The sequence below is a fragment of the Cucurbita maxima genome, unplaced genomic scaffold, assembly GCF_002738345.1.
Source record: "Cucurbita maxima cultivar Rimu unplaced genomic scaffold, Cmax_1.0 Cma_Scf00004, whole genome shotgun sequence".
Lineage (NCBI taxonomy): Eukaryota > Viridiplantae > Streptophyta > Magnoliopsida > Cucurbitales > Cucurbitaceae > Cucurbita > Cucurbita maxima.
The window spans coordinates 934,837-961,267 of NW_019272020.1; the positions used below are offsets into that span (position 1 = coordinate 934,837).

Sequence of the window (26,431 nt, forward strand, 5' to 3'; positions counted from 1 at the left end):
AAGTTAACAATTATATTTAAAAGTAAAAAAATGAAAAATCTAAATGATGTAAAGTCTTCATTATAACCTTTTAATAAAAAAAAAGTATAGTTTGGTCAAATTGAACCTTATATAACAATCGAGGCCAAGATCATATAAGTCCAAAAGCTAACTGAATGAAAATTTAATCTGGGCTTAAGGCCCATTGATCCGAATCCCCACGATACTCATGAAAAGTTTCATAAAAGCTTCCAAAGTAAAGGATTGTCGAGCATATTCTTATATCTAAACGAGTATCATTTAGTCAGAAACACACAAAATTATTCACCCTGATTGCTACCCGTCTCAGAATTCTGTAAAATCACAAAATTTTAGTGTTGATCTTCTACATCAAACGGTCACAACAGAATTTGAAGCTGATCGACAAACTGATTAAACCACAGGTAGAAGGATTCTGAAGATTAATGGTGGCGGGGATCAGGGCCTCCCGGTGACAGGCGCGCCACCCCACGTTGATGAATGCTTCCTGAGCCTTCGACGGCAACCAGCCCAATGTGAAAGTTCTCTTTGGAACCCAACAGCGCTGGCCGATATGTCTTAGCCGGAACGTTTGGTTCCGAGATAAAGCCAACAAGTCGTCGAGAATCAGCCCCTGCAAAACATTTCGAGACCAACAAGATCAGGCAGACCCACAAGCTAAGATTGGCCATTGCTAAATATCAGTTTGTAGCGATGTGTTAAGTAATCTTGGGTATGGCAGGTTTTTATACTCGCCAAAACCATCTTTTTTTAATCTGATTTGTCCTTACTGGATTTATTGGCTCAACTTAAAGAATCCATAACTTGCCCTCTTACAGTACGTTAACATGGTAGCCGTCGGCGCCAGTTAATCAAAAATTTTGAAAGTCCTAAAACCTGTAATGTGTGTTGATCAGTACTTGACTCAGCAAACAAAGGAAATGTAATTCTACTTGGGATTAGTTGGGCAACCAACGAATAACTCGAAGTGAAGCCTAACAAAAACAAAAAAGGTCTACACAAGAACACATCCTAATTAATTATATAAAGTCTCCAACACTTCATTGTCATTATTTTTTAAAGAAGAGGCCTTTGGATACGCATGACAACTCAATCCTAAAAATTAAATGGAAAAATAAAAACTTCAAAGTTTATAAATTTTCTCAATAGAAAACAAACTAGAGGAGCAACTGTCGGTCAGCCCCGTCTCTCCATCCAGTTCACCAAGCTTCTTTACTCATTCCTAAAATTAAAATATTCTTAGTACACTGTAAGTAATTTCATATTAACAATCACTTGTGGTGGGCTTTTATTTTTAATTTTTTAATTTTTTTAATTTTTTAATTTTTTAATTTTTTAATTTCCTTTAGTTGGGGATTTAAAGCTTTAACCTTTTGCTCAAAATTATAATGCCATAATTAACTAATTAATCATGCTCAAATCGCTAACTTTTAAATAACAAAATTAAATAAACACAAGTTACAAAGTTAAAAAAACCAGAAATATAATGTAACATGTATTAAAACAACTAATACTGTAATTAAATATGAATAGAAATAAACCACTAACCAGTAACTAGACGTGCTAGAACTTTTCTCCTCGATCCTTGTTAGGGATGATTGTTTTTGTTATTCTCTAATGAGCACATGGTATTTTCAAGAGGTAGTGGATTTGTGATACTGCAATTCAGATCTTCATTTACAAATACTTCGAGAAAGTTGGTGCATGCACTTTGGCAGCTATTTCCACTGCTCAAATATTATCCATATTTAAGGTAAAAAAAAAGGCTAAATCATTCGTTTAGTTCTTTAAGACAAGAAGGGCAAGCCTGGACTAGAACTAACCATGAAAGAGAAGAGACAAGGGGAATCATATGATTGGAAAGAAACTGTGGTAAATGAAAACTTCCGAAACTTCTGAAATCAGCTAGTATCCATTCTCCGCTTAATGTAAGGAACACTATTTTGTTTTCACTAAAAATATTTGCAATTTTACCCTCCTTAACTGAATTTGCCTTACAGCCTACCATGACCTAATATTCTGCAATAAAGGGTTCCAAGGCATTGATAATACTCTAGAGGCTGAACCTAATTGGCAACTGGAAGTTTGTGATGATAAAATAAGGCTCCAAGTAACAATTCAATGCCGTATATAAAGCACCTGGACCATAAACTGCCATAAAATTTTCAGCTAATCCTCGAGGCACTGCCAGAGGATTTGAGGCCCACAGAAGAGGAATCATAAAAAACAAGAATATAATTGTTTTATCTATTCCTTCTTTTTAAGATCACCATGGCGCTTGGTCTTACCCATCTCTTTTCTCTTAATTGGTTGTGCGTGTTTATTAGTTATCTATTGACGATGCCCCAAGAATAAACAATGCGGAAGTTTAGATTTTCTGTTATGAAGCTACTCTGGATTTTAATTTATATAAAATCAGATCCAATATACCACAGAGAGATTTCATTTGAATAAATAAATGCATCCCAAAGAGAAATCCAATGTCATGCTCTTACATAGGTTGTTATTGGGTTGGGATACGTAGATGATAAAGTATTGAGTGATAATTGGATTTGTCTACCTGGCTAGCCAAAGTTGTAAAGATTGTCTTCATCCCTCCGATTTGTTATTCATATGATCCATATTTTCTTTTCAGTTGACAAATGGTCTGCCGAACTACTTTCTTCTTCTACTCCTACTGATCTAGGATAGAATCTCAATTTAATCCAACTTATCAACGCAGAGAACTAATAGAAATTAAATACATCTTAGTGCGAGTTCGGCATTTCTATATTTGTCATTAGGTTCAGACTTTTTCGATGGTGACTTGCATTTACACCAAAAAACAAATTTGTCTTATTATTCCTTATGGCCACGTTTTGATATCGTATACATGTCAGATTTTGGGAGGGCAGTCAAAAGAGTTGGAAGGTTTGAAGAGGAAAAGGAATGTAGACATTGGATGAGGTTTAAGAAGAAGCGGCCACAAAGCCATTGCTCCAGTCTGACGAGTCCTAATACCAATCTTCCATAATATAAATTATCTTTTTCCAAAAATAAAAGAAGTTAATGCTAGAAATGGCAATTCGGCAACTGACAAGTTGGCCACCGCAACAAATTGACCCAAATGACGAAATGGAGTTTATTTTAGGTGCATTCCTATTTCAGCAAGTCATTTTCCTCTTTTCATTACTGAACTGGAAGTGCCATTTTGGTTTCTAGTTTCGTCCCTAGTGAATGAAGGTGAGCTACTGAGCTGGTTCCAAACACGTCTCTGCTGCTTTGAGCTAATCTGAATGCATTTTAAAAATGATCATGATAAAAATACCCGCTTTAAACGCCTACCCAAATCCACTCTTTATCAAGTTAATCTGTATCGTCCAAATGTCTGTTGAATCAATTTTCTTCAGTCTATTATCAGAAAAATAAGATCTACCTATATACCAAGTTTTCGATCCTGATTTGCAGTGCAATCTGCGGTTCGAGGAGCAGACAAGCAAAAGATAAAATGTTGCCAGCTGCGTAGTAACCAAAGTTTTCTCTCCACATTTTTATGTGTGTAGACACTATTCTTTGTGCTAGAAAACCATATTTCATCAGTCTATCGCTTAGGAAAATGAGAACGCACCATTCCTGATGTACTTCTCTAGTTTTTCCATTTACTTCTGACAATGCAAAAAATGTACGAACTCTGTACCTAAAGAACCCAATAAAATGTCCATAGGGTCTCGAAGTGGTTAGATATATGCGTACCTGTAAATTGAATAAGACTCAAGCTGCTTTTTTCTGAAGCTCCTTGGACAACAGTTTGGCAGCAAATTTCTGAAGCTTCATAATGTCCGAACTTGTGAAGGAATGGGGCTTCAAATGAGGGAACGAGAAAAGAAAAACCCAAAGAAAATAAAATGAAAATGCAATGGAAGGATATTTTCTCCTCATAGATGGGATGATTGAGCAGGAGCAGATTATTGTTGTTAACAATAGCTCGGACTAATATTTCTTTGGCCTCTTCTTGCTTCTTTCTCAGCATATTACAGATCTGGTAAGAAAATAAAACTAACAGATTCGTGAGGCATCTGTATCAGGTTTCTCTTAAAAGTGTAATGATTGTATTTGCAACATTACTGAAAGCATTTAAATTTCTGATCATATCCCCTTTAAAGGATGTTTTGAAGTTTATATTTTGTCACTTGATTAGTGGTTATTGTATGTCTCTAGCTCCTTTTTCCAAATGAAAAGAATCAGAAAGTTACTGTTCAATCTGATAAAAGACAAAATAATCTACAGTTACTTACATCTTCCAGCTGCTGTGAATAGGCTTCTGCTTTTTCAACATTTCGATCATTTTCCAAAACCAAAGATATTTCCAATTCCATCGTCTTTGGCACGCGAGGATTTTCAATATTGGAACCTAATTGGTCATGGGAAGCGGTAGTCATACTTTCAACCTGATTGCAACATAAAAGAAAAACGGAATGGAATAATGACTAACAATGTCTCGTTTTTTGTTTTCTTAAAGTATTTATGCCCCATTCAACTTCTCATTTATATTAATTAGAAACTCCAATTCACTGTGAAACCTGTTCTTCTATCTTTTTCTTCAACGGCTCTTTAGTGTTTCTGCAAGTGATTTGGAAAGCAACTCACTAATAAAGAGAATCATCACAGTAAATAAAAAAGATGAATGAGATTAATGGTATGCTGCTACCTAGATCCACTAGGTGATACACAGAGGTGCTTTAGAGGTTTTAACCCCTTTGGATCTGCATTTGGTTCCTGTAAATAATTTTTAAGTAAATATCCATGATATCTACTTGAAACTTATGGAGAAAGAACTTTCTTGAGGTTTTGGCATTAGAAAACATAATTATTCTAGACACCTCAGTAACGTGGTGTAATGAGCTAAAGATATAAACCTCTAGGGCTTTGCGCTTCATGTTGGAGATTAAAAGTTCTTGTTTCTCTGCGTTTTCAGTACAATAGCCAATATCTAACTTTTTACTTCTTTGTCCTGCTTCAGTAGTTTGTTCTGATTCTCCTAATTTCCTTTCTTTCACAGTTCCAGTACTAGTTGGAACTTGCTTTCCTCCAAATGCCCTAGACAAAGAAGAATGATGTGAACATACAATATTAACCAGTATATTTCGAAGAGATGTTTGAAAAAAAGAAAAATATATATATATATATATATATATATATATATATATATATATATATATATATATATATATATATATATATATATATATATATATACGAATAGCATACCTATAAGTCTTCAAACTGGAAAGACCGGGAAATATTAAGCCAGTTTTAAGAGAACAAAGTTTACTCTCTTGGGCTGAAATGGTCTTCGCACTTCGATTAGGTATCATTGATAGTTTCCATAGTTCCGGATTGCAATGTGCTTGAGTAGTTGTTTTCCCACATAAATTGCTAGGTTTAACTCTGGGACTACAATAAAAAGAACTAACATAAAAAAATATATATATACTATTCTGCATACGCTTGCTAGGAATAGACGATTCCATCTCAAAATGAAGTTTAAGGCTTAGTCCAAACATAAAATGGGAAAACCAATAATATATGTCACCTTGAAGCTCGAAGCTTTCCTACGCTCTTTTCACTTTGTACTACAACTGGCGGTGCTGTGTTTGCTAATTTATTTTGTGGTCGAGAGTCTCTGCAACGATTTCTGCAATTTGTATATAATCAGAACAAAAACATCGTAGCCAAATATTATCTTATTGAATGGCCATGGCCATATGATCATGGAGAAAGTGTAATTTTCAACTGTTGTGAACTATGAAATCCAGAATTTTATAGTACAAGGACATCTAACAAAGCCTTGAGCTATCCAAACCCCAAATCAATTCATAACAATGAATAAAGGCATACAACATGCTCATCGTGCTAATTAAGTAATAATAGTCAACCTTAACATATTAGAAAGTATATAAATCAAATTATCTATTAAATATTTCACATTCATGCATGCGAAAGCTATATAACCCTGAATATAATCAGGGGATAACCATAAACATCATCAAAATATAATTCTCATGGGACTAAAATGTAACCAACCCTTAAGTATGGTACTAAATCATTTGCCCTCACTCCAAATCGACTCTACCAGTATTTCTTAGAAACTTGCTCCATGCTATAACTTACTTAGTTATAGACTTCCCAGAATTATTTCGGTCTTCAAGTATGATCCACTTAACTAAGCTCCCTGGAATTGTCCTATAAAATGATCCATTATGGAATTTGTGAGATAAGTAACCAAATTGGGATGAAAATTGGTTAAATTGTATGAAAAGAAAGGAGAAATTCTCGGGTTTCAATTCTGTATAGGCAGTCGGATCGGGTCAGCTCTGGTCGATTGGCTGGAGCGGGTCGGCATGGGTCGGTTGGTTTGAGTGGTTCAGCATGCGGATCAGTTAATCACTTGGATTTTGGGTTGGTGCAAGAATTCAAGTCTGGTCAGACCGCGGCTCGTGGATTCGGCTTCCTCCTCCCACCTTCTTCCCGATTTTCTTCCCTCTCAGCCCAATGCGTCTTCTCCTCCACGAAAACCCACCATCATCCCTCGACAACAACCTAGATATGAAGACTCGCAAAATGCGATAGGGTTTTGGGGGGTGGGGAATAATGATCACACCACTAGAGGCTTTCCGTCGGAGTTCTTCCCTTTTCGGCAGTTTAAGTCCCAACGCCGTCACTCACGAGTTTCTCGAGTCTAGCTTCTCTTCTCTTAAGTTTTAGGAAAACGTGCTGTTAAAAGGGCCGATAAATCTTGGGCTCAACTTGCCCCTCTTCCCAAACCTCATCATCCCTTGCATGAGTGCTGTGAATGTTTGATTAATCCACCACACCCAAATGGTGGTGAGAGTTCTCTTATTTATAATCATTTACAGAATACAGAAATAAGGTAAATTACAAATAATAAGAAAATAGCGATAAAAGGAAAGAATAATAAATGAATACAATATATTTGCATCAAAGCTGTAGTGGCTCAAACTGAAAAGTTTATGTTAAGAAGCCTTGCTTCACATTACCGAGGCTGCTAGAAGTCTTTCCATGGCCATATGCTACAATTATCGTGTTTGTTATTAGTCTACCATCAAATATCATATCATATAGTCGACCAACTGATCTCAAAGCTCCTATAGTGCGATTGTAATGTATAGTACATTTTGATAAACAAGAGGCATTGGTTATTAGAAAACAGCGTACCTGTCTCCAGCTTCAGGAATTTGATTTGGAGCATCAATTCTATTATTCCCTAAAGTGAAAAGTTTCGTACTGATAGATGATGCTTGATACAGTTGAGATTTCCTAACAACGTCTGTTTTTGAAATTGAGTAATTCCCTCTCACTTCTTTTTCTTTCACCGTCACTTCATTTACCAGTAGTCCTCTGCATCAGGAAATTCGGAAAAACAAATGCTATGAGATAACATCATGCATTTCTTTAAAAGCTCAAATAACGGATTAACTCATTTAAAATGAGTTTGTGTAAATACATGAGGTAAATAATTTCCAGCTGTGCATTTCTCTTCAACGATCCTCACATTCGAATTCAGACGATCAGAACTAATATTACTTGGTGAAGTTTCGTATTAAAATATTTTGTTCATCTATTACTATAATACGATAAAGCATAATATCTGACCTGCATAAAGGAACCATAGACGGTTTGTGGTTTTCTCTGATTTCCTGCCTGTCAAGCAGAAGCTTCCTGGGGGCATCTGAATTGGAACAATCTTTGAGGACTAAATGAACTTCAGCCAGTTGAACATTGTCAACAACTTCATTCAGATGACTGTATTTCGACTTATTTTTTTCTGTTGGATTTCTCTCCGATGCAGAGAGATCTATCGGAGACAAATAGCTATGAGGCAATTTTTTACAGCAAGCTACATCAGAATCTACGATTTCATCAGTAACTTTTCCAGTTCCACCTGAAACTACTGTTAGTTCTCCTTTTTCCGCACAAATTTCAGACTGTGGTTCCGAAGTACATTCAGGTGCATAATTTCTGGCAATACACCTGACAGGAACATCATGAATGACTTGATGACTACCCTTTGACAATTCGTTTTCAGGTAAGCAACCTTTTTCATTTGTAGCTGGTGCTGTATTTCTTGCTTCATGTGATGTACCATCAGCAACTTCTGACTCTAGCTCACCATGATCTCCATGAAAATTCTCAACTCTAGAACTGGTCTCGTTTCCTGATGATGGAAGTCTCTTGGCTATACTAGTATTATCAGTTGCAGTATTTTCTTCACCTATATGGATATTAAAAGCTTCATGCTCGACTCTAGAAGAAGAAACTGCCTCGGTGTCTTGCTGTTGTTTACAAGTCCTTTCTCCATTTTGTAAGCTTTTATCAACATCAAAGCTGTCCAGTCTTATTCCAGACATAAGTAATAATGAGAAGTTGTAAGTTAAGGTTCAAGGCCATGGCTGTCTAAAAATTAAAACATGATTCTTAAGAAATAAGGTCCAAGCGTTTCCCTAATTGCCTTCTCCACTTACTCTTTAAAATCAAAAGAGAAATTTAAGCTGTCCATATCCCTTTGAAGATTTTCTTTGGGTGATCCTTCTTTACAACTACTCCTAGCCTTTTCATTCTTTTTGGGCGGGGATGAAAAGTCAAGATCTGGCATGTCAATCTTGAACGATGATAACTTTTCAAAACTTCCATCCAGATTGAAATCAACATCCCTGAAAGAAAAGAAATAATATTTTTCAGTAACATGAAGCCTCCATTGATTATTTTCTAACATGGTGTTTGAGATCCCACTCCACTTGATGTTGTAATGCACGAACATGTAGCAGGACAAATATCCATAACTGAGACTGATGAGGGTTGAAAGATGATAGGAAATTTATTAAAAAGACCCAAGTTTCTAATAGTGGCTCAAATAATTGCCAATACTTACAAAGTTCCAAAATCAAATGCCTTATTCTTGCCTTTGGAGACCGTACCAAAACTAAAGTCCACCATGTCATCCTCTGCCACTGATATTGATTTCCAGGAGTTCATAAATTCGTCACCAATGTCCTCATCTGTGTCAAGGTTAGTAGAGGTTCTATTACATTTTTTTTAGGACCTTACAAATACGGATTCAGCCATTTCACATTATTTGTAGTTTGAACATGACATCTAAAAAATAGATAGATCACGTTGCTTCATTACACTTCATTCTATGCAGTATCATAGTTTCAAACTTTGTATACCACTAACTGATAAGGAGTTACGGTAAGCACTGAGAGAAATCAAACATTAAGTTATTGAACTTCCTTCCCTAAGAAGGGTAATCAAAACAAGTCACTGAGTTATGTTCCCTCTACATATGTAAGCTAAAAGTGCATACCTAGAAGGGAATCTTTTTTTCTAGGATCAGTAGCCAAAGATGCTCCTTTCCTTGGTTCTGCCATCCACTTGTACTGAACTTGGTTTGACTCCTACAAATGGTGAGCGGACAAGATGACGTTTCTACAGAGAATAAACTATTAGAAGACGATGTTTTCACTAAGAATTCATCTGAATTTCTCAAAATTTTCCTATTCCTATCAAACCCCCCCCCCCCCCNAAAAAAAAAAAAAAAAAAAGAAAAAAAAAAGAAAAAAACAGAAATGAGAAAACAACAGGCGATTTGACAACAAAAGATACAAGGCCAATAAAATGGTAAACTATTTAAAGTGATTGTGAGCTCTCTTTTATTCTCACCTGAAATAATCTGAAATTTGTGCATAGTTGGGTCGATAATAGATTCAAATTAATATATTAAATAAATAGGATGTTAAGTTAAACCAATTTGTTCTGTGGAAACGTAGTGAAAACCTTTAAAATTAAACAGCAGCAGAATTGCACTAACCTGCTCTTCAATGGAAATGTAATTAACGATTAAGCACACACAAGGTGCAAAATAACACTAGGTAATTCTTCTGATGGGGAATCACAAACTCCAACCATTAGTCGACGCCAGATTGCTTGAGGAAGTGTTCCAGAGAACACTTGTGGAAAGTTGAAACGAAAGCATCAACTCAGATTTCTGAGAATGATGTTCCAGGTCAAGGTAGGTTATAATGTGAACAAGATTGAGCAGAGCTCTGTGTGTACCATGTACAATATACACCTATACTAATACACATTATAAGATGATAAACTTGTAGGTACTATTACGTAATTAGCGTTTAAAAGAAGAAGACGAGGTCTGTAGTAAATTCCAGCGGAATCAAAATTACATCAATCTTGGAAAAATGAGAAGTGGATGAATGAGATTGACTTGATTCAAACAATGGAATTCGAGTAGTCGGCGAAAAGAGGAGCACATGACTAAATTCCAACGAACTATCAAATGAATCAGTCAGCTGAAGGTTAATGACTAAAAAACATGAAGTTAAGCACATAAAGTAAGCAAATTAGTCCTACAAATACAAAATGCAAAGCATGCAGAAACAAAGGTCTCCAAAGGATGACAGATGAACCTCAAAAGAAAATAACGGAAACTGATCATACAGAATCAAACGACTACGGATTCAGCGAAGAAGCAAAATAAGAGATGACATTTTCACGAACAACAATATGTGCGAGTTTGATTCAATGTCAGAGCGATAGAAATAGAGATAGAGGGAGACCTGGAATTTCACCGATAGGATAGAGATGCTAACTATGGCTGTGTGCGGAACATGCAAAGCTTTATTCAACCGTCTGCATTTATATGCAATTTTTGTGTTTATGGCGCGCAAGGATCATTAGCGCAGCGGTTACATCGACTGACCGCTGGGCAGCGCTGGGATCATTTGTCAAGATCTTCATTTTGTTTAATATTTTTCAAAAAGAAAAAAAAGAATATATTACCAAGTTTTTTTTTTTTTTTTTTTTTTTGCAAGTATATTATTCCAATTTTGCCCTTAGTGTATGAACAAATGTTTATATTTTGTTTATAAAGTATATATTAGCGACTTGTATTCATATGCAATTTCAATAGTAACATTAACTATCATTTAAAAGACATTATAAATTTTAGCTCAAATTACATATTTAGTTTGAAATAAAATGATGGGCTGAATNTATAAGAGACGCAGTATGCTCCACGTCGCCCCCAATTACCACACACCAAACGGCAACGTAGCCTCCACCAACCCCGCCAAGCGTGAGTCTACAAAATCAAGACCAAAATGCACCATTGGCATCCCCACCGGGCCACCACCTCACCGCCGTTCGAACAGCACAGCCATGCGAGTCACAGTATCAGCAACCACTCCCATTCTTCCCTCTCATCCCCCTTTCGCTCACAGCCATGTCCTCCCTCTTTCTCATCTCGACACAGATCCCAATCTCCGTGTCAGTTTCCGCTACCTTCGGGCCTATGTCTCCACCAACGCCCACCAATCTCCTACCCCCGATCCCTTCGACGTCATTGCCACTGCCCTCTCCTCCGCCCTCCTCCATTACTACCCACTCGCTGGAACTCTCCGCTGTCAGAATCACCGCCTCGAGCTATTCTGTGCTCACGGCCAAGGCGTCCCTCTTATCCGCGCCACCGCGGACTGTGAACTCGCGTCTGTTGATTACCTCGATAAACCGGACGAAACTTTTGTGGAGCAGTTGGTGCCGGATCCGGACGAGAATGAGGGGCTGAACCACCCTTGTATTCTACAAGTTACTCTGTTCGAATGCGGTGGGTTCACTCTCGGGGCTTCCATTCATCATTCTGTGTGCGACGGACTTGGGGCAACTCAGTTTTTCAATGCAGTGGCTGAATTAGCCCGTGGGGCGAGGACGGTGTCGATCGAACCAGTCTGGGACAGGGCTAGTTTGTTGGGCCCGAGGAATCCGCCACGAATTGAGTTACCAATCGCAGATTTTTTGAGTTTAGAACATGGAAATTTACCCTACAGTCAAGAAGTTGGGGCGGTAGTGAGAGAATGCTTCCCTGTTACGGACGATCAATTGGAGAGGTTCAAGAGCATGCTGTTCAAACAATCTGGCTCTCGATTCACCGCGTTTGAAGCCCTGGGTGCATATATATGGCGCGCCAAGTGAGTCGAATTCTACCATGTCTGTTAATTTTGTGTTCCTGGTCTTTGATTGTTCTAACTTTTGGGGCTTCCTTCCATTCTCAGAGTGAAAGCCTCGGAAATTGCAGGCAATGAGAAGGTGAAATTCGTGTATTCGACGAACATACGGAAACAACTAAAGCCGCCATTACCGGTGGGTTACTATGGCAATGGTTGCGTTCCAATTTACGTTACACTCACTGCAGAGGAGGTCAGAGAGCAACCCATTTGGGAGACGGCGAAGAAGATCCAGAAGAGCAAAATCAATATAAGCGACGAGTATGTACGGTCGTTCATTGACTTTCAAGAGATTCATTGTGGGGATGGAATCACTCCGGGGAAAGAAGTGAGTGCGTTCACAGACTGGAGACATTTGGGGCATTCGACGGTGGATTTCGGTTGGGGAGGTCCGGTTACGGTGCTGCCACTTTCTCGTTTCCTTCTTGGGAGTGTGGAGCCTTGCTTCTTCTTACCTCATTCTTCTGCAACTTGGAGCGCGGCTGGGTTTAAGGTCTCCGTCGCTTTGAGGAAACCGGCGATGCCCTGTTTCAGAGAGGAGATGAAGAAGTTTGGTGATGATGATTTCGGGGTTATTGAGCTAAATTTGCTTCTCTAATACCCAAATTTGGATCAAAGTATATATGAATGTTTAAATTGTCTATTTGTTCTTGGAAATTTTAATAAAAGTAACATTTATATATATATATATATATATATATTGAATTTTAGTTATTAATATTTTACTCCTCACTTATCCAATACTACCTCGTGAGGAGCCCACAAAGCCACGAGAGCTAATTTAGGTATTTATCCTGAATTATAAGCATAGAATATTATCTCTCTATTGGTACCGAGTCTTTCTAGAAAAGCTCAAAGCAAAGTCATACCCATAAAAACTATCGTACTATCTACCATTATCAAGAGTGAGATCATTTAACACTCGTCTTTGTAGAACCCTTTTCAAACATTTTAAAATTTATTCAATTTTTTTTAATGGTAATATTATCTTTTAATTTCTTACGTTACTTAAAAGAACTATTATTTGAGTGAATTAAATTAATTAATTAAATAATTAAAGATATTTTTTATAATTTAGGGTATTAATTTAGCCTAATTTTTTAAAGGGTGGGTACGAGTATGAGTAGGGTAATAAGCAGAACTTTGGAGAGAAATCTATCCACTCTCTTATCCGCAACCCAACGAACCAATACAAACCATCTATTAAAGTTGAGAAGGAGTTTTCAAGGATTCGCACCCACAGTAGAACTCAGTCATGGCGTTCGCTCTGGGAGGACCTTCCTCAACTGCGATCTTGGCCTCTCGATCTATCTCTTCTCCCTCCCCTCGGCATTTTTCCCCTCTTCTCTCTCTAACCCCAGGTACATTTCCATACAAACTAACCAATTTTCTCTCTTCTTTTGCTTATTGTCGTCTTTTAATTCGTTTTTAATTTCTTTTATGCTCTCTTGAACCCTAATATTTGAGAATCTGATGATGAGAATCTTGAGTTTCAGCTGTTCTCATCGAATTTTGGAGGTTTAAGAATTTGATAATTTTGCAGGTCATGGTAATGGGAAGAAGTCTTTTGGGAGTATTAGGATTCAGGGGAAGAAAGGAAGGCCTCAGGTCCAATGCAATGTTGCCACTGAAATAAACACTGTTGAGAAGGTTTGTTTCCCACCACCTACAATTTAGTTCGTTTCTGAGTATACAAGCTGCATTCATGAAGCTCTTTAAAACTACTTTGGGTGTTCCAGTTCTAGTAAGCTAACTGTAAACTGAAGAAAATTTGATGGCATACAATTTAAGCCTTTTCGACTAGATTTACAATTTCTTGAATATCGCAATAGATGGAGGAAAATGGTTGATAAGATCTTTACTCCTATGATATCTCTACTGGTTAATGAACTTAGAGAATCTTGCTTTAAACAATTCTTTTACAGTTTCTTTAGAATGAAAAGAAAGGGAAAAAAAAAAAGAACGATTGGATGAGTGGATAATATATTCATGACTTTTCAGGCTGCGAATATCTCAGAAGAGAGTCAGAGGCCTGTTTATCCATTTGCTGCCATAGTAGGGCAGGATGAGATGAAACTATGTCTTCTTCTGAACGTTATTGACCCAAAAATCGGAGGTGTCATGATCATGGGTGATAGAGGAACAGGAAAATCAACCACGGTTAGGTCCCTGGTCGATTTGCTCCCTGAAATCAGAGTTGTGTTTGGGGATCCCTACAATTCTGACCCTGAGGACCCTGAATCAATGGGTATTGAAGTGAGGGAAAGTCTGGGGAAAGGAGAGCAACTTTCGGTGGTGATGACCAAAATCAATATGGTTGATCTGCCATTGGGTGCTACTGAAGATAGAGTTTGTGGGACTATTGACATTGAAAAGGCACTTACTGAAGGTGTGAAGGCGTTTGAGCCAGGCCTTCTTGCTAAAGCTAACAGAGGCATTCTGTATGTGGATGAAGTAAATCTTTTGGATGATCATTTAGTTGATGTCCTACTGGATTCTGCTGCCTCTGGTTGGAACACAGTTGAGAGAGAAGGCATTTCCATTTCCCATCCTGCTCGGTTCATTTTGATTGGTTCAGGAAATCCAGAAGAAGGGGAGCTTAGGCCACAGCTGCTCGACCGGTTTGGAATGCATGCACAAGTTGGCACTGTAAGGGATGCCGAGTTGAGAGTGAAGATTGTCGAGGAGAGGGCCCGGTTCGACCAGAATCCAAAGGAGTTCCGTGAATCTTACAAGGCTGAGCAAGAAAAGTTGCAACAACAAATTTCTTCAGCTAGGAGTTCACTTTCTTCTGTGCAGATAGATCAGGATCTGAAAGTGAAAATCTCGCGAGTTTGCGCGGAATTGAATGTCGATGGATTGAGAGGCGACATCGTGTCTAATAGAGCTGCAAAGGCTCTTGCAGCCCTCAAGGGAAGGGATAAAGTTGCTGCTGAGGACATAGCTACCGTGATTCCCAACTGCTTAAGACACCGTCTTAGAAAAGACCCATTGGAGTCCATTGATTCTGGTTTGCTTGTGATTGAGAAATTTTATGAGGTATTTAGCTGAGAAGGTGATACAGGTAGCCTTATCTTTGCAACTCTTTTTGTAAGTGGTTACAAAGTGACACCATTGTGCTTTTTGTTTGTAGTGTTTCCTTTTCCATTTATATGAGCAGAACTTTACAGATTTGCAATGCACAGGTAATGCTGTTTAGATACAGGAAAAGAAGCAGTAGAATTGAAGCCATTTATGGTATTTCAGCTAAAGCATTGTAAGTTAAAATAATTTCAAAATCATTAACACGTTTTGCACTCTATAATGGCATCCATTAGGTAAGGTGCTGTTTCTTCTTTCTTAGTGTTCTCTTCATCATCTTCAACGCTTTTTTTTTTTTTGGCCCTTTTTCTTCCATAACCAGTTGATTTTCCATTTCATTTCCCATGCTGAATGCCGTCACAACGAATGTGGGATCTCACAATCCCCTCTTGGACTGGGTCAGTATTTTTTTTTTTTTTTAGAAAGAATTTTGAAAATTATAATGTAATAATAAATGAACGGAGACCTAAATATGTTTCTTTTCTAACGTTTCGAAACGGAAGCTTGGAATCTGTCTTTGATTTCGTTTTCTGTGTAATAAAACACGAATGATCCTAGAAATATCATCTTTGTTATTTAAGTTCCCAGTTTCCAACGATGCTTAAAAGTCAAGATTTAGCTTGACTAGCCATTTTGTTTTAAAGAAAGCAGGCATTATTAAACTGAAAGCGCCAATTTATTTTCCCCCAAAAAAGAAAAATTAAATGGAACAATAATTAGGAAAAAAAGGAAATGTACCCTACGAGAAATGTGAAGTCAAATTAGAAGTAATATCGTATTGCCTCAATTTTCCGCCCCTCTATTCGGAATTAATTTTAATTATTATAATTAAATCTTTTTTATTATTTAGTCTCTCAACACGTGCCTAGGATGCCTTATTTATTTATTTATTTTATCATATTCAATATTTCCAGCGCATTTACAGATTTTTAATAAATCTTTTTTCAAATCTAATTTAAACACACTACAGTCCATTAGACATTAATTATAATAAATTAATCATCCTTTATTATTGCGACCAGAATAAATATAAAATAAATAAATAAATACAAAATACTCCAACTAGGATTAATTATATAAAATAAAATTGCTAATATTGGATATGGATCTTATCATTTGTAATAGCTCAAGCCACTATTTTAGTTCTCGTCGCTTAACCTTATCGTTTTAAAATATATTTATTAGGAAGAGATTTCCACACCTTTACAAGGAATGATTAGTTCCCCTGTCAAACTGACGTGGGGTCTCACATGAAACTCAGAAAGGAAAGCCGAACAATATCTGGTAGCAATGATTTTGATTGTTACAAATGGTATCAAAACTAGACACCTAACAGTGTACCAGTGAAGATCTCATATTGGTTGGAAAGGGGAATAAAGTATTCCGAATGAAAATGTGGAAAACTCTCCCTAGTAGACAAGTTTTAAAACGATAAACAACCTCATGTAATTGTCCAAAAAGGAAGAAATTAGCATGTGGGGGCATGTAAATTGCAAAATTAAATATAAATAAATGTATATATTTATTTAAAGTTGTAATTAAGGGACTCGCCCTTTGTAATTGTAACTTCCCAATTAGTTTTATTGCACAAGATTTACTTATTTACTAAATAATTATTGCAATCATAACGCAATTATAGGCTATTTAATAACCTAATCTATTTATTAAATAACAAAAATTACTTTCAATTATCCCAACTAGATATGTATCTTGCGCCAAAAAAAATCGTACATTCAACCAAGAAAAAATAGAAAATATTAGAAAAAAAAAAACTTTTGAAAAGTTATACAAGTAATAAATGTTAAAAGAGGGGCCAAAACACAATTAACATAAAAGTTGTGGCCCAAAATTAAATCGAGACCAAGTTTTAATTTTAACGTAATTAAAGTCAATACTGAAAACGACAGCTATGAAAGACTTGAGAGACATCTTTTGCCCGAATAAATATAATGAAATTTTAATCTTTCAAAGTTAAAGTTCTTCAAAAAAAAAAAAAAATATATATATATATATATATATTCGTGTGAAATTAAAACTAAAACACAAAACGCACTTGATTCAATCATGGGTTCCGACGACGAAGATCATCACTTACGGAAGTTCCAATCCCGCCACAAGATCCTGATCTCTGCAATTTTCAGTCTATTAGTCGTCGTTTTGGTCATCCTCTTCCTCCATTTTTATCTCAGATATCTCCATAGGCGCCGAAGGCAATCCAGATTAATTAATCTCGAACACCAGATTTCACGGGCCGATCGCCAAAATCACACGGCGGCGACTGCGGCGGGGACGGCACCGGCGCCTAAGGCCGGCCTGGACCCTGTTCTTATAGCCAAACTTCTGCAGGAATCCATCCACAAGCAAGCCGATCATCACGGTGAAATTGTGGAGTGCTCGATTTGCTTGAGCAACATCGAAGAGAAAGCCACCGTCAGGATTCTCCCCAATTGCAAGCACATATTCCATGTGGAGTGCATCGATATGTGGCTTTTTTCCAACACAACCTGCCCTGTCTGCCGGACGGCGGTGGAGCCGACAGTTACAGCGACGGAGCACGGCGAGGCTCCGACGGCTCCGCCGTTAGAGGAAGAGCAATCCGGGTTTAGGTTCAGCTCGTTTAGAAGGACAATGAGCAGAGAACGGTCTCAGACAGTTCAGCCGACGGCTCCGCCATTGACAGAGGAGCAATCGAGCTCGCGGCTGAGCTCTTTTAGAAGAATGATGAGTAGAGACAGAGAGAGATCGTTTAGGGTTCATAGTTGTGGAGAAGGTTCGGTTCGACCAGCAGACTTGGAGAGGCAATGATTTCAATTTTTGTACAGCATACACACACTTGTTGTTGGCTTACAGGTTCGGTGCTGCATGAATACAATTCTATAAACCATCACTGCCTCTGTTTTTGTTCTTGGGTGCTTCAATATTGTTCTAATAACTGAGGATTTTTGCTTGTACTTCGCCTACTTATTCTTTATACATTTTCTTACATGTATTTTTTGTTCAATTATTTGAAACTTTCTTCCCTTTCCGCTATAATCCTCCATATAATCCTCCATGCCTTTGCTTTTCGTGTGTGTATGTATATATATATGGGTATGAAGATTTAATTTCTCCGACTTCACAAGAAAGTAGAATACTATGTGATTCTTTGATCATTTATAGTGAGTTATACTCAAATTAATTTTTATAATATTCATGTGACTTTTCAAGTATGATCTAGATATAAGGTGAATTAGATGGTATATTAATGGGGAGGATTAGTTTGGGAAATTCAAATCAAATTTCTAGAGGAAGTTGTAAGATTTTTCAAAGCCGCGTAGGATCTTAGGTTACCAGTTTAGTCAAACTCACGTATGAATATAGCTCACCTGCTCAATATTTGAATCCAGTTTTATATTTTTAATTAATGTTCTTCCGTATTTTTCTTGGTGTTTTTAGTGTGGTTGGTATTTTTATTGTTGATGATGAATCAATCAACAACCAGATTAAAGAGAAATCGTAGACGTAAAATAGTAAAAAGTTGGCCAGAAACACAAATCTTGCCCAAGCCTATAATGAAATACACGTTTTTTCCCTTAAAAGTAGACAATGAAGGCAGTCGCCCGCCATCAACAACTAGAGGGAAATAAATATTGAATAGAAGCATGAACATCATCCTACTGTTGAAGTCGTCGGCTGTCATAAAAATACATTGAAAGTCAGCAAATCGTAGTAGCATCCATATTTAAGAGTGTTTAGTTAACTCATCTCGCCGTATTCTGTCACTAACTCCGGAAAGAATGACCCAAAGCCTGAAACCAATCTAATATTCTTTTACAATCTCTAGAGACTTCAAACGTTAGCATTTTACACCTTGAATCTGCAAACTCATCACCATATAAGCTTAATATCAAAACTTCTTCAGCAGATTAACTCATTTCAGTGATGCCTCCTACTATATCATCAATTTCTTTTCAACGTGAATATCTGATGTCCTCCATCTCTTTAGCTGCTGCACACAAAATTTTAACGGTAACCTTTTCCTCTTCCCCGTCCACCCCAACCTCTTCCTCGACCACCCCTCATCCCTCCACGGCCGCCATAAGATAACCCTTCCAATGCCCTATTAACAAGCTGATTATGCAAACCACCCGGTCCACGACCTTTCTTTGACGGTATGTTGTTTGATACATTAGCTGCAATAGCAGCAGGCCGTTTTCCCCTGCACAGAAAGACATTTTTTTTCTAAGAACCCAGATGTCGCTCATTGCAGAGAGCTCTAGTGGGATGTTATATAAAAATAAAGTGAATATAGGAAGTTCATCGTCCAAAAGTCTCTTAGGCCTATTTAAGAACTTACCATGAGAACCAAATAGTTATTAAATTTAGTATGAACTACGAGATTTATGTCAGTTTGGCTTTTGTGCTAGTTATTAAAAACTTTTGAAAGTTCAGGGGCCAAATAAACATAAACCTCAAAGACTACACTCCTACTCATCCAAGGAACAAAAAAGAAACACTAGTGGTAGCACATAATCTGTAAAAGGGAGAACAATCATTGACCAAAGGGCCTAAATTACTAGTTAACTTACCCAGCTGCGGTTGTGGTAGTGGACACGTGAGTTTTTGTTACTTCCTTCCAAGATAGGTTGATGCTCTTATCCCCAATAAATGAGGGTGCCTTTGCGTGCAAGGGCTGAAAATAAAAATAAAGATTGGGTTAGACGAACCAAATATAAAAAATATTACAACAAAGTTACGAAGCACACTGCTTTCTCACCTTTGCCATCACTAAAATATTATTGCAGGTCCGCAAGCCAGTTTTGGCATTTTGCTGTTGGGTTTTCTACAAAACAAGAAGACAAAAATATAAAAATAAAAAAAAGAACAATGACCACATGTTTATGGCAAACTAAAGTGAAAGACCATGGGTCTAATGAGAGAAGCACTCACAATTTTACTTTTTGCTTCCTCCGACTTGGCTGCTGCCATCGCCTTGTTGTGTTCATCCATCCCTTGAGTTAACTTCTTAATGGTAGCTCTAGTCAACTCCTCGATATTAGTTAACCTGCAGGTCGGAAATTGATCAATCATCAATCAGCGTGGTGGTGGTGGTGTGGGGGTGTGAAGGTTCAGCAAGGCTTTAAAGATGAAAAAGACAGCAAATGGGACACCCTACTGACTATTCAATGACAAACAACCAGATGAATAACTGAAACCAAAGGGGGAAAAGGGGATTAAAATGATTATTTCCAGAATTCTAGTTTCAGAATAACTGAAAAAACAATAATCACGAGATTCTGCATGGATGAGATGGCCCATAATCAACTAAACCTATTACTAAAAATAATAAAATAAAAGAGTCCATCGTTGGAGTTGTCAATTCATTTGAAGAGCTACTAATTTTTAGACCATCACAAACTAGAGTCTTATGAGAAGAATGAAGGGATTAGTTGCATGAATGGAGAAGTAGAATTGCATAAATGGAGAAAAAGAGTTGGCACATGATAAAGAAATTGGTAGCGAATAAAGAGGTAAAAAGAAAATTTTGAAGGATACACATTAACCAGATAGTTTAGTCCCTTCATGGACAAATAATAATATTACCACAGTGACCTGTCTTATAAGCAAGAGGAGACTTCAATTCCATTTTTTTATATATAAGAAAAAAAGATATTTAAGCAAAAATTATAAACTACTTAAAGAATGAATACCTTTCTGTAAGATCCTTGTAGTTACCAGAGAAGTCCTCCCCCAGTCTATCTGAAGGCTGGCCAGTAACAATCTTGTAACCACACAAGCTATTTGTGGCATTGGGGACCTAGAGCACGAATATAGCATAAGAATGCCACACCAATGATTTCAAAAGGATTCTAACATTATAATCTGATTACTAGAACGGGGACAAAGATTACTGCTTTCTACTACCCAAAAAAAAAAAAAAAAAAACTAACCTTGTGAGCCAAATGATGAAACGTGTATAACAGGCACTCAACGTAAGTAAAGTTCATCTCTTCTCCCGTCTTTCTCCCAGGCATATACTTCTGTGAATAGAAGGGTCCAATGCTTTTAATGATAGATTAATAAACAGAAAAACCAAGATCTTTTTTTAACCAACCGATATTTGACAAGAATATAGAGATAAAAGGCAGTCCGAAATTCTTACAAAGAACACAAACTAATACTTGCATAAGACAGACATATCCTATAAATATACACATAGGATATAAGAGGCAACGGAATATTAAAAACTATAAAGTGGAAAAAAAGGGATGACTTCTTAAAGGCTTGAGGGATTGCAAAAGTACTTCCCAGGTCAGTTTAGAAAAGAATAGTTATCAAAATACTTGTTCTTTTTCCTTTATAAGAAACGTAACTTTCATTATCAAGAGAGAAAATAAGAAAAAGGTAAGGGAGATGAGATATCGCCACACATCAATGGGTTAAAAAAAGATTCCCAATTGGTGTAAATATGAGTTAAGACTACAATTACTAAAAAAAAGGGGTAGAAAACCAAGTAGAAGCAAGAAGTATAACCAAATCCCAAAATATTCCCGTTAGTTTTCTTGATCACGAAAAATTATAGAATTTCTTTCAAACTAAAGTCTCCAAAGGATAACAAAGAAACCATTGGACCAAAGGATTTTTGCCCCATCAATAAGTGGATAAAAATATTTGTTCTTAACAACCTTATGAATCATTATTTAAGAGTGCACCTTTTAGAGCGTGAGGGGTACTAAAGTGCAATACACTGTGAAGAAAAAAATAAAGTGGATTTTTTTTTTTTTTTTTTTTTGGGTGGAGAGCATGCAGAAAATATAAATAAGTGTTTATATATGAAAACAAAATGGTATTATAACACAATTGCACAACCTATAACGTATAAAACAAAGCCAGCAGAGGAAGGTCATTAAAAAAGTATTGTATTACTAATAATAAGATAATGAAATGTTTAAGAAATCATAACTGTCGTATAAATTAATAGGGGAAGTAAAGGATATTGGAACTTTTTTTTTAGTTTCTCACAAAAATAATTGAAAAAACAGGTGCACCATGGGACAGAGAGCACACCCCAGAGGGGACACCTTGCTTCTTGAAGCAAAGCACAGTTTACCAGCCTTTCTCTATAGAGACGCTTTTTTTCAAACAATGACATCTAGTCCACCCCACACATGCCAAATCTCCTCAGTCACTATTTAAAAAAGATGGGAGTCAGAGTTACCTTCAATAGCTGAACAACAGAAGGAAGGAATAGACGTGAATCTTGAGGTGTTGTGTATGGTGAAAATTCTGCAAGGGCTTTAAGCAAATCCAGCTTGCGTTCCTCAGGCAGCTGAAAAGCAGAAAGGAGAAAAAAATTAGAAGATTAAATTTCAGACATAGGGTATTGACAAAAAATTTAGACATCAACATCAGAAGGATTATGAATAAGATCCTTCAGGCAGTACAAGGATAATGATTGCATTGTGAAGATTTCTTATATTGGAAGGCAGCCATTGAATTGGAATAAGACATCTTCAGAGGAAAAGAAATGTTCTACTTTTCATTTAAAAATAAATAATCCAACAAATAATTGGAAAATAGATTTATGTTTAACTTTATCTTCCTTTTTTTGGAAAAATTTCATGTGGAAATTTAAAAAAATTCTGCAATCGTGTTCAAATATCAATAGGGGAAAAGGATAAATTATAAACCTCAAATATAAATGCCATCTCACCCTGTTAACTATTTTTCACATGATCACCAAAACCTAAGAATATATCCAAATGCAAACATATTGAGAAAGAACAACCTTTTTCTAGAACTAAAAAAAAAAAATCATCATCAAGACTTCAAATCCACTAAGAAGTATCAAACTCTTGACTCAGCTTGGGCCAGTCATAGTAAAAAATAATATGTACACACATTGTTTGTAAAAGAGTAGTCATTGACAAATATTTTCCTTTTGATTCATGAGGGCCATAGTCAACATAGTCAGACCTCAAATGATCTGGGAAGACAACCAGCTAAGCCTGCCACATTTTGTTGCCAAAGGAACACAGAATTTCAGAAGGTGGCCACCATAGTTTGAACCAATCACTTAAGCCCATTTGTTTTTCCACTAGCTCCAATCCATAGTTATCATTTAACAATCAAAACAATCATATTCCAAAATTAGAGACATAAGGAATAAGCCTTTAAATAAAATATGATTGCAAATAGATCAGGGCTGGAAAATGGTTTATTTTACTAGGAAAAAGAACCTGTAATTTGGTTTGCATGGAGAGAAATAAAGAAATTATTATCACCTTCTCAAAAACTGGAATAACATGTTTGTTCAGATAGCTGAGGAACTTGCAACTTGACGCACCCCTCTGTATATGATGACATGGATGGTAAGTAGTCTCACAAAAGTATTAGAAACATGGTGAAATTATCATTCACTTATGTACAAGGTAAAATGTACATACCACAACAAAAGGGATAGCCATAAAAAGGCATGATATCAACCTGTCAATATGATCTGCATCTGAAACCTGCATTAAAGCCCCATTTGATGGAATGTAATTAATAAAATAGAAGTAAAAATGAAAAATGAATAGGGGAAATTATATTTGGCCGCAAATATCAAAAAGAAAACTGTTGATACTAACTCAGTAACGTGATAGTGGCAAGCAAGATAATAATTTAACTCAGACACAGTAATATCACCAAATAATCTATTGTGTCCAAAGCATGCACAAGACAATCATCGTGTTCCTCTTCATATATTTCAAATAGAGCTGTATTTTTCATTTCAGTCCTAAACCCAACTGATCTAATTAATAGTGCAGCAGACTCATGATTATGAAACTTTTACACTCTCAATCTGTCATAAAGCTTCTCAATGCACAACTGGTTATTGAAGAATCACTCTTTCCAAATTTCAAATAGGATACTGTTCAATAAACTATTTTAAATACTGTCACATTTTCCTCAAATATTACACTACTACTTGTTAAAGGAATCAATTTAAACAAAAAAAATACTTATTAATCAAACAAATGGATGTAGTAGGCACTCATGAGAGTATAAAGCTTTCATTACAGAGTGATACAGGATGGAAATGTAAAGAAATAGAGCAGAGAAATGTTAATATATATGCATCACTGCACATTATGTTAGAAAACATCATTCACAAATGTGAAAACGTTATCATAAGCGAAAGATACTCACATTGAACTGAGCATCTAAATCAGCTTGCCCTTCAATGATTCCGATAAGTTCTTTCAATCGCTCTGGGGGTGCTTTTTCTCCAAATATACTCAAACTTTTTAAGAAGTCCATAAACATTCTAAATTCAGCTCCAGTCACATCTTCTAAACTCTGAAATAAACTTAATAACATTACTTGCTCATCCACAGTAGAGCAATAAAATTAAATCTGTGTTGTATAAACTCCGAATGGATAAATAGCCAAAGAGGAAGAAGAAGCTTTAAATAGATTAAAATGTATGTATTTTTATAAGTTTACCTTTTTTATCAAATCTGTTATGTGTCTTTCCATTTCCTCTTGGAGCTTCAATAGTTCAGATTTGCTAGGGAAAACCTACAGATATAAATGGAAGATAATGATCAACTAACAATGTACAAACGAATAACTAATATTAGCTGAAAATGACATTGCTCATATCACCCTCTCACCTTATCTCTGATAAAGCTTAAGACCTTCTCACGAATAACTTCATCAGTAGTTGGTTCGTCAACACTGCCAATGTGCTTAAACAACGCTGTCAATGAGGCTGCACCATCACACACATATATAATAAGATGATAAGACTTAAAAATTTGTAGCAGAAACGTTCATGTTATTTTGAAAATTTGCATCACTGAAACTTTATGCATGATTTTTTTTTTTTTTTTTTTTTTATTAAGTTCAACGGAGTGGGGATTCAAACCTCTAGCATTGGATCAAATGACATAGCTAGTTGAGTCATGCACAAGTTTAAACTATGTATGTATCATCATGTAGACTAGAAAAAAAAAAATGGACATCATATTAAAATATTTAGTATCTACCTTTAACATCCTGCCTCAAGAGAGCCATTAGAGCTTTATGAACAGCATCACGCTCCACAAATTCCTCTAAGGTATTAAAGATCACTAAATCAGTTTTCCAATTAAGTATAGTAATCTGTAATACCTTTTAGAACTGAAAAATAATTTACCCGATGCAAGAATTTGAACAAGAATGTCAACAATTTTGCCAATATTTTCTGGTGTATCCTTGCAGAAAAGAGGAAGTCCTCGAATTGCCTGAACTCGTATCTGCAAAGTCATATAAACAGAAGAAGCCTTACAAATCAAACGTATAAAAAAAGCACTTAATAAAACCAGCTCAAGAAATGTATAGGAAAAAAAATCATCAAGAGGAGAGTGGAGAACCGCCCTAGAAACGTCCGATAACCAATCAAGCAAGCAGATTTAATAAATTTTATGTTATTTTCTTTCTTTCCGTAACTTCTTTCTTTCACAAAGTTTATCGACCATACAGGATAAGAAAAACGGATTGTGAAGTTCGAGATATACAAACCGCCAGTTCTTCTTCTTCAATCAGATCGATATGGGCGTCGATGGCAGGACCAGAAAGGCTTGGAAAGAACTTGAAGAACCTTGGAATGAGTTGAGCGGCCAATTGCTTGGCTTTGGTACTCGTTTTTGCTGCGTCTATAATCCCTTGATAATCTTTCACATGCTGAAACGAAAGGCAACAGAGTTAATCCCAGAATCAAAACCCGCCCCAACATATTTTAAAAATCTAAAAAGAAAGAGAGGCAGCGGGAATGAGCAGGAAACCTGAGACTTGTCCTCCGCCACATTGAGACGCTCGCCGAACACATAGAGCTTCTCGATGTGCAGGGCCTCTTTGGAGGGCTCACTCATTGGCGCTAACTCCAGGAATTGGAACTGCAATTCGCCAAGAAGGAGGAATGGCGGCAAAGCGAATTCGAGAAGACTGCAGGGGCAATGTATGTGCGAGAAGAGGTTGTGAACGAAGGAACAGAGAGATTTGGAAGGTTAGTGGAAAGAGTTACCGAGGGTTTTGAAGTGTTGAAAGCAAAGGAGAGAAAGGGGATGCCTGTTTCTTCCAACGTCGCGTTCGAGACATCTTAATCTGCTTCCCTAAACGACGTCGTCTTTAGCTTTCCATTTTTCTCCTTGGGCCTTTCTCAATATTAATAATAGGCATTACTAAAATGTTTTGTTTATTTTACTTTTTAATTATTTTTGCAATTTAATCATTACTGTTTTCCTTTTTTTCGT

General features: G+C 36.5%; 5 protein-coding genes across 9 annotated transcripts; 3 read left to right on the forward strand and 2 right to left on the reverse strand.

The window, feature by feature from the left end:
- Window positions 1–127: 127 nt before the first annotated feature.
- LOC111478562 (uncharacterized protein At4g18490) lies at window positions 128–10,769 on the reverse strand. Of its 5 annotated transcripts, none has more exons than XR_002717496.1 (16): window positions 10,650–10,768; window positions 9,383–9,473; window positions 8,948–9,074; window positions 8,541–8,729; window positions 7,672–8,412; window positions 7,234–7,416; window positions 5,591–5,692; window positions 5,266–5,451; window positions 4,914–5,094; window positions 4,706–4,773; window positions 4,578–4,617; window positions 4,293–4,445; window positions 3,926–4,036; window positions 3,751–3,834; window positions 1,567–1,676; window positions 128–631 (listed from the first exon to the last, which is right to left on the reverse strand). XR_002717496.1 is itself a non-coding variant. In XM_023122891.1 (15 exons), the coding sequence occupies exons 2-14, from the start codon at window positions 9,444–9,446 to the stop codon at window positions 3,769–3,771; spliced, it is 2,211 nt and encodes a 736-aa protein (XP_022978659.1). In that variant the 5' UTR covers window positions 9,447–9,473; window positions 10,650–10,768; the 3' UTR covers window positions 128–631; window positions 3,751–3,768. The 5 variants fall into 5 exon arrangements, 2 of the variants coding, with proteins under 2 accessions (XP_022978659.1, XP_022978661.1); XR_002717497.1 differs by lacking the exon at window positions 10,650–10,768 and adding an exon at window positions 9,887–9,973; XR_002717498.1 differs by lacking the exon at window positions 9,383–9,473 and having other exon boundaries at window positions 10,650–10,684.
- On the forward strand, window positions 2,730–15,396 carry LOC111478587 (magnesium-chelatase subunit ChlI, chloroplastic-like). Its single transcript, XM_023122945.1, has 5 exons — window positions 2,730–2,746; window positions 3,854–3,858; window positions 13,326–13,453; window positions 13,636–13,742; window positions 14,094–15,396. The coding sequence occupies exons 3-5, from the start codon at window positions 13,348–13,350 to the stop codon at window positions 15,141–15,143; spliced, it is 1,263 nt and encodes a 420-aa protein (XP_022978713.1). The 5' UTR covers window positions 2,730–2,746; window positions 3,854–3,858; window positions 13,326–13,347; the 3' UTR covers window positions 15,144–15,396.
- On the forward strand, window positions 2,736–18,291 carry LOC111478612 (E3 ubiquitin-protein ligase ATL41-like). Its single transcript, XM_023122980.1, has 3 exons — window positions 2,736–2,745; window positions 11,074–11,078; window positions 17,210–18,291. The coding sequence occupies exons 2-3, from the start codon at window positions 11,074–11,076 to the stop codon at window positions 17,976–17,978; spliced, it is 774 nt and encodes a 257-aa protein (XP_022978748.1). The 5' UTR covers window positions 2,736–2,745; the 3' UTR covers window positions 17,979–18,291.
- LOC111478580 (spermidine coumaroyl-CoA acyltransferase) lies at window positions 11,199–12,769 on the forward strand. Its single transcript, XM_023122931.1, has 2 exons — window positions 11,199–12,056; window positions 12,141–12,769. Exons 1-2 carry the CDS (start codon window positions 11,251–11,253, stop codon window positions 12,688–12,690), a joined length of 1,356 nt encoding a protein of 451 aa, XP_022978699.1. The 5' UTR covers window positions 11,199–11,250; the 3' UTR covers window positions 12,691–12,769.
- A 487-nt stretch (window positions 18,292–18,778) lies between the features above and the next one.
- LOC111478570 (apoptosis inhibitor 5-like protein API5) lies at window positions 18,779–26,256 on the reverse strand. The gene is made up of 16 exons (XM_023122913.1): window positions 25,964–26,256; window positions 25,701–25,862; window positions 25,336–25,435; window positions 25,187–25,252; window positions 24,812–24,909; window positions 24,642–24,716; window positions 24,345–24,494; window positions 23,600–23,665; window positions 23,438–23,503; window positions 22,372–22,482; window positions 21,104–21,193; window positions 20,864–20,970; window positions 20,103–20,217; window positions 19,930–19,995; window positions 19,742–19,845; window positions 18,779–19,371 (listed from the first exon to the last, which is right to left on the reverse strand). The coding sequence occupies exons 1-16, from the start codon at window positions 26,048–26,050 to the stop codon at window positions 19,176–19,178; spliced, it is 1,659 nt and encodes a 552-aa protein (XP_022978681.1). The 5' UTR covers window positions 26,051–26,256; the 3' UTR covers window positions 18,779–19,175.
- Between the last annotated feature and the right edge of the window lie 175 nt (window positions 26,257–26,431).

Bases quoted from the DNA above. Each gene is read 5' to 3' on its own strand.
- LOC111478562 (XM_023122891.1), bottom strand. From the start codon at position 9,446: ATGGCAGAACCAAGGAAAGGAGCATCTTTGGCTACTGATCCTAGAAAA. The intron at 9,075-9,382 runs GTATGCACTTTT...ACCTTGACACAG, and splicing joins AAAAAAAGATTCCCTTCTAG to ATGAGGACATTGGTGACGAA. The intron at 3,835-3,925 runs ATATCCTTCCAT...ACAAGTTCGGAC, and splicing joins ATCCCATCTATGAGGAGAAA to ATTATGAAGCTTCAGAAATT.
- LOC111478580 (XM_023122931.1), top strand. From the start codon at position 11,251: ATGCGAGTCACAGTATCAGCAACCACTCCCATTCTTCCCTCTCATCCC. The intron at 12,057-12,140 runs GTGAGTCGAATT...TTCCATTCTCAG, and splicing joins GCATATATATGGCGCGCCAA to AGTGAAAGCCTCGGAAATTG.
- LOC111478587 (XM_023122945.1), top strand. From the start codon at position 13,348: ATGGCGTTCGCTCTGGGAGGACCTTCCTCAACTGCGATCTTGGCCTCT. The intron at 13,454-13,635 runs GTACATTTCCAT...ATAATTTTGCAG, and splicing joins TCTTCTCTCTCTAACCCCAG to GTCATGGTAATGGGAAGAAG. The intron at 13,743-14,093 runs GTTTGTTTCCCA...ATGACTTTTCAG, and splicing joins AAATAAACACTGTTGAGAAG to GCTGCGAATATCTCAGAAGA.
- LOC111478570 (XM_023122913.1), bottom strand. From the start codon at position 26,050: ATGAGTGAGCCCTCCAAAGAGGCCCTGCACATCGAGAAGCTCTATGTG. The intron at 24,717-24,811 runs GTGAGAGGGTGA...TTATATCTGTAG, and splicing joins TAAGCTTTATCAGAGATAAG to GTTTTCCCTAGCAAATCTGA. The intron at 23,504-23,599 runs GTATGTACATTT...CATCATATACAG, and splicing joins TGGCTATCCCTTTTGTTGTG to AGGGGTGCGTCAAGTTGCAA.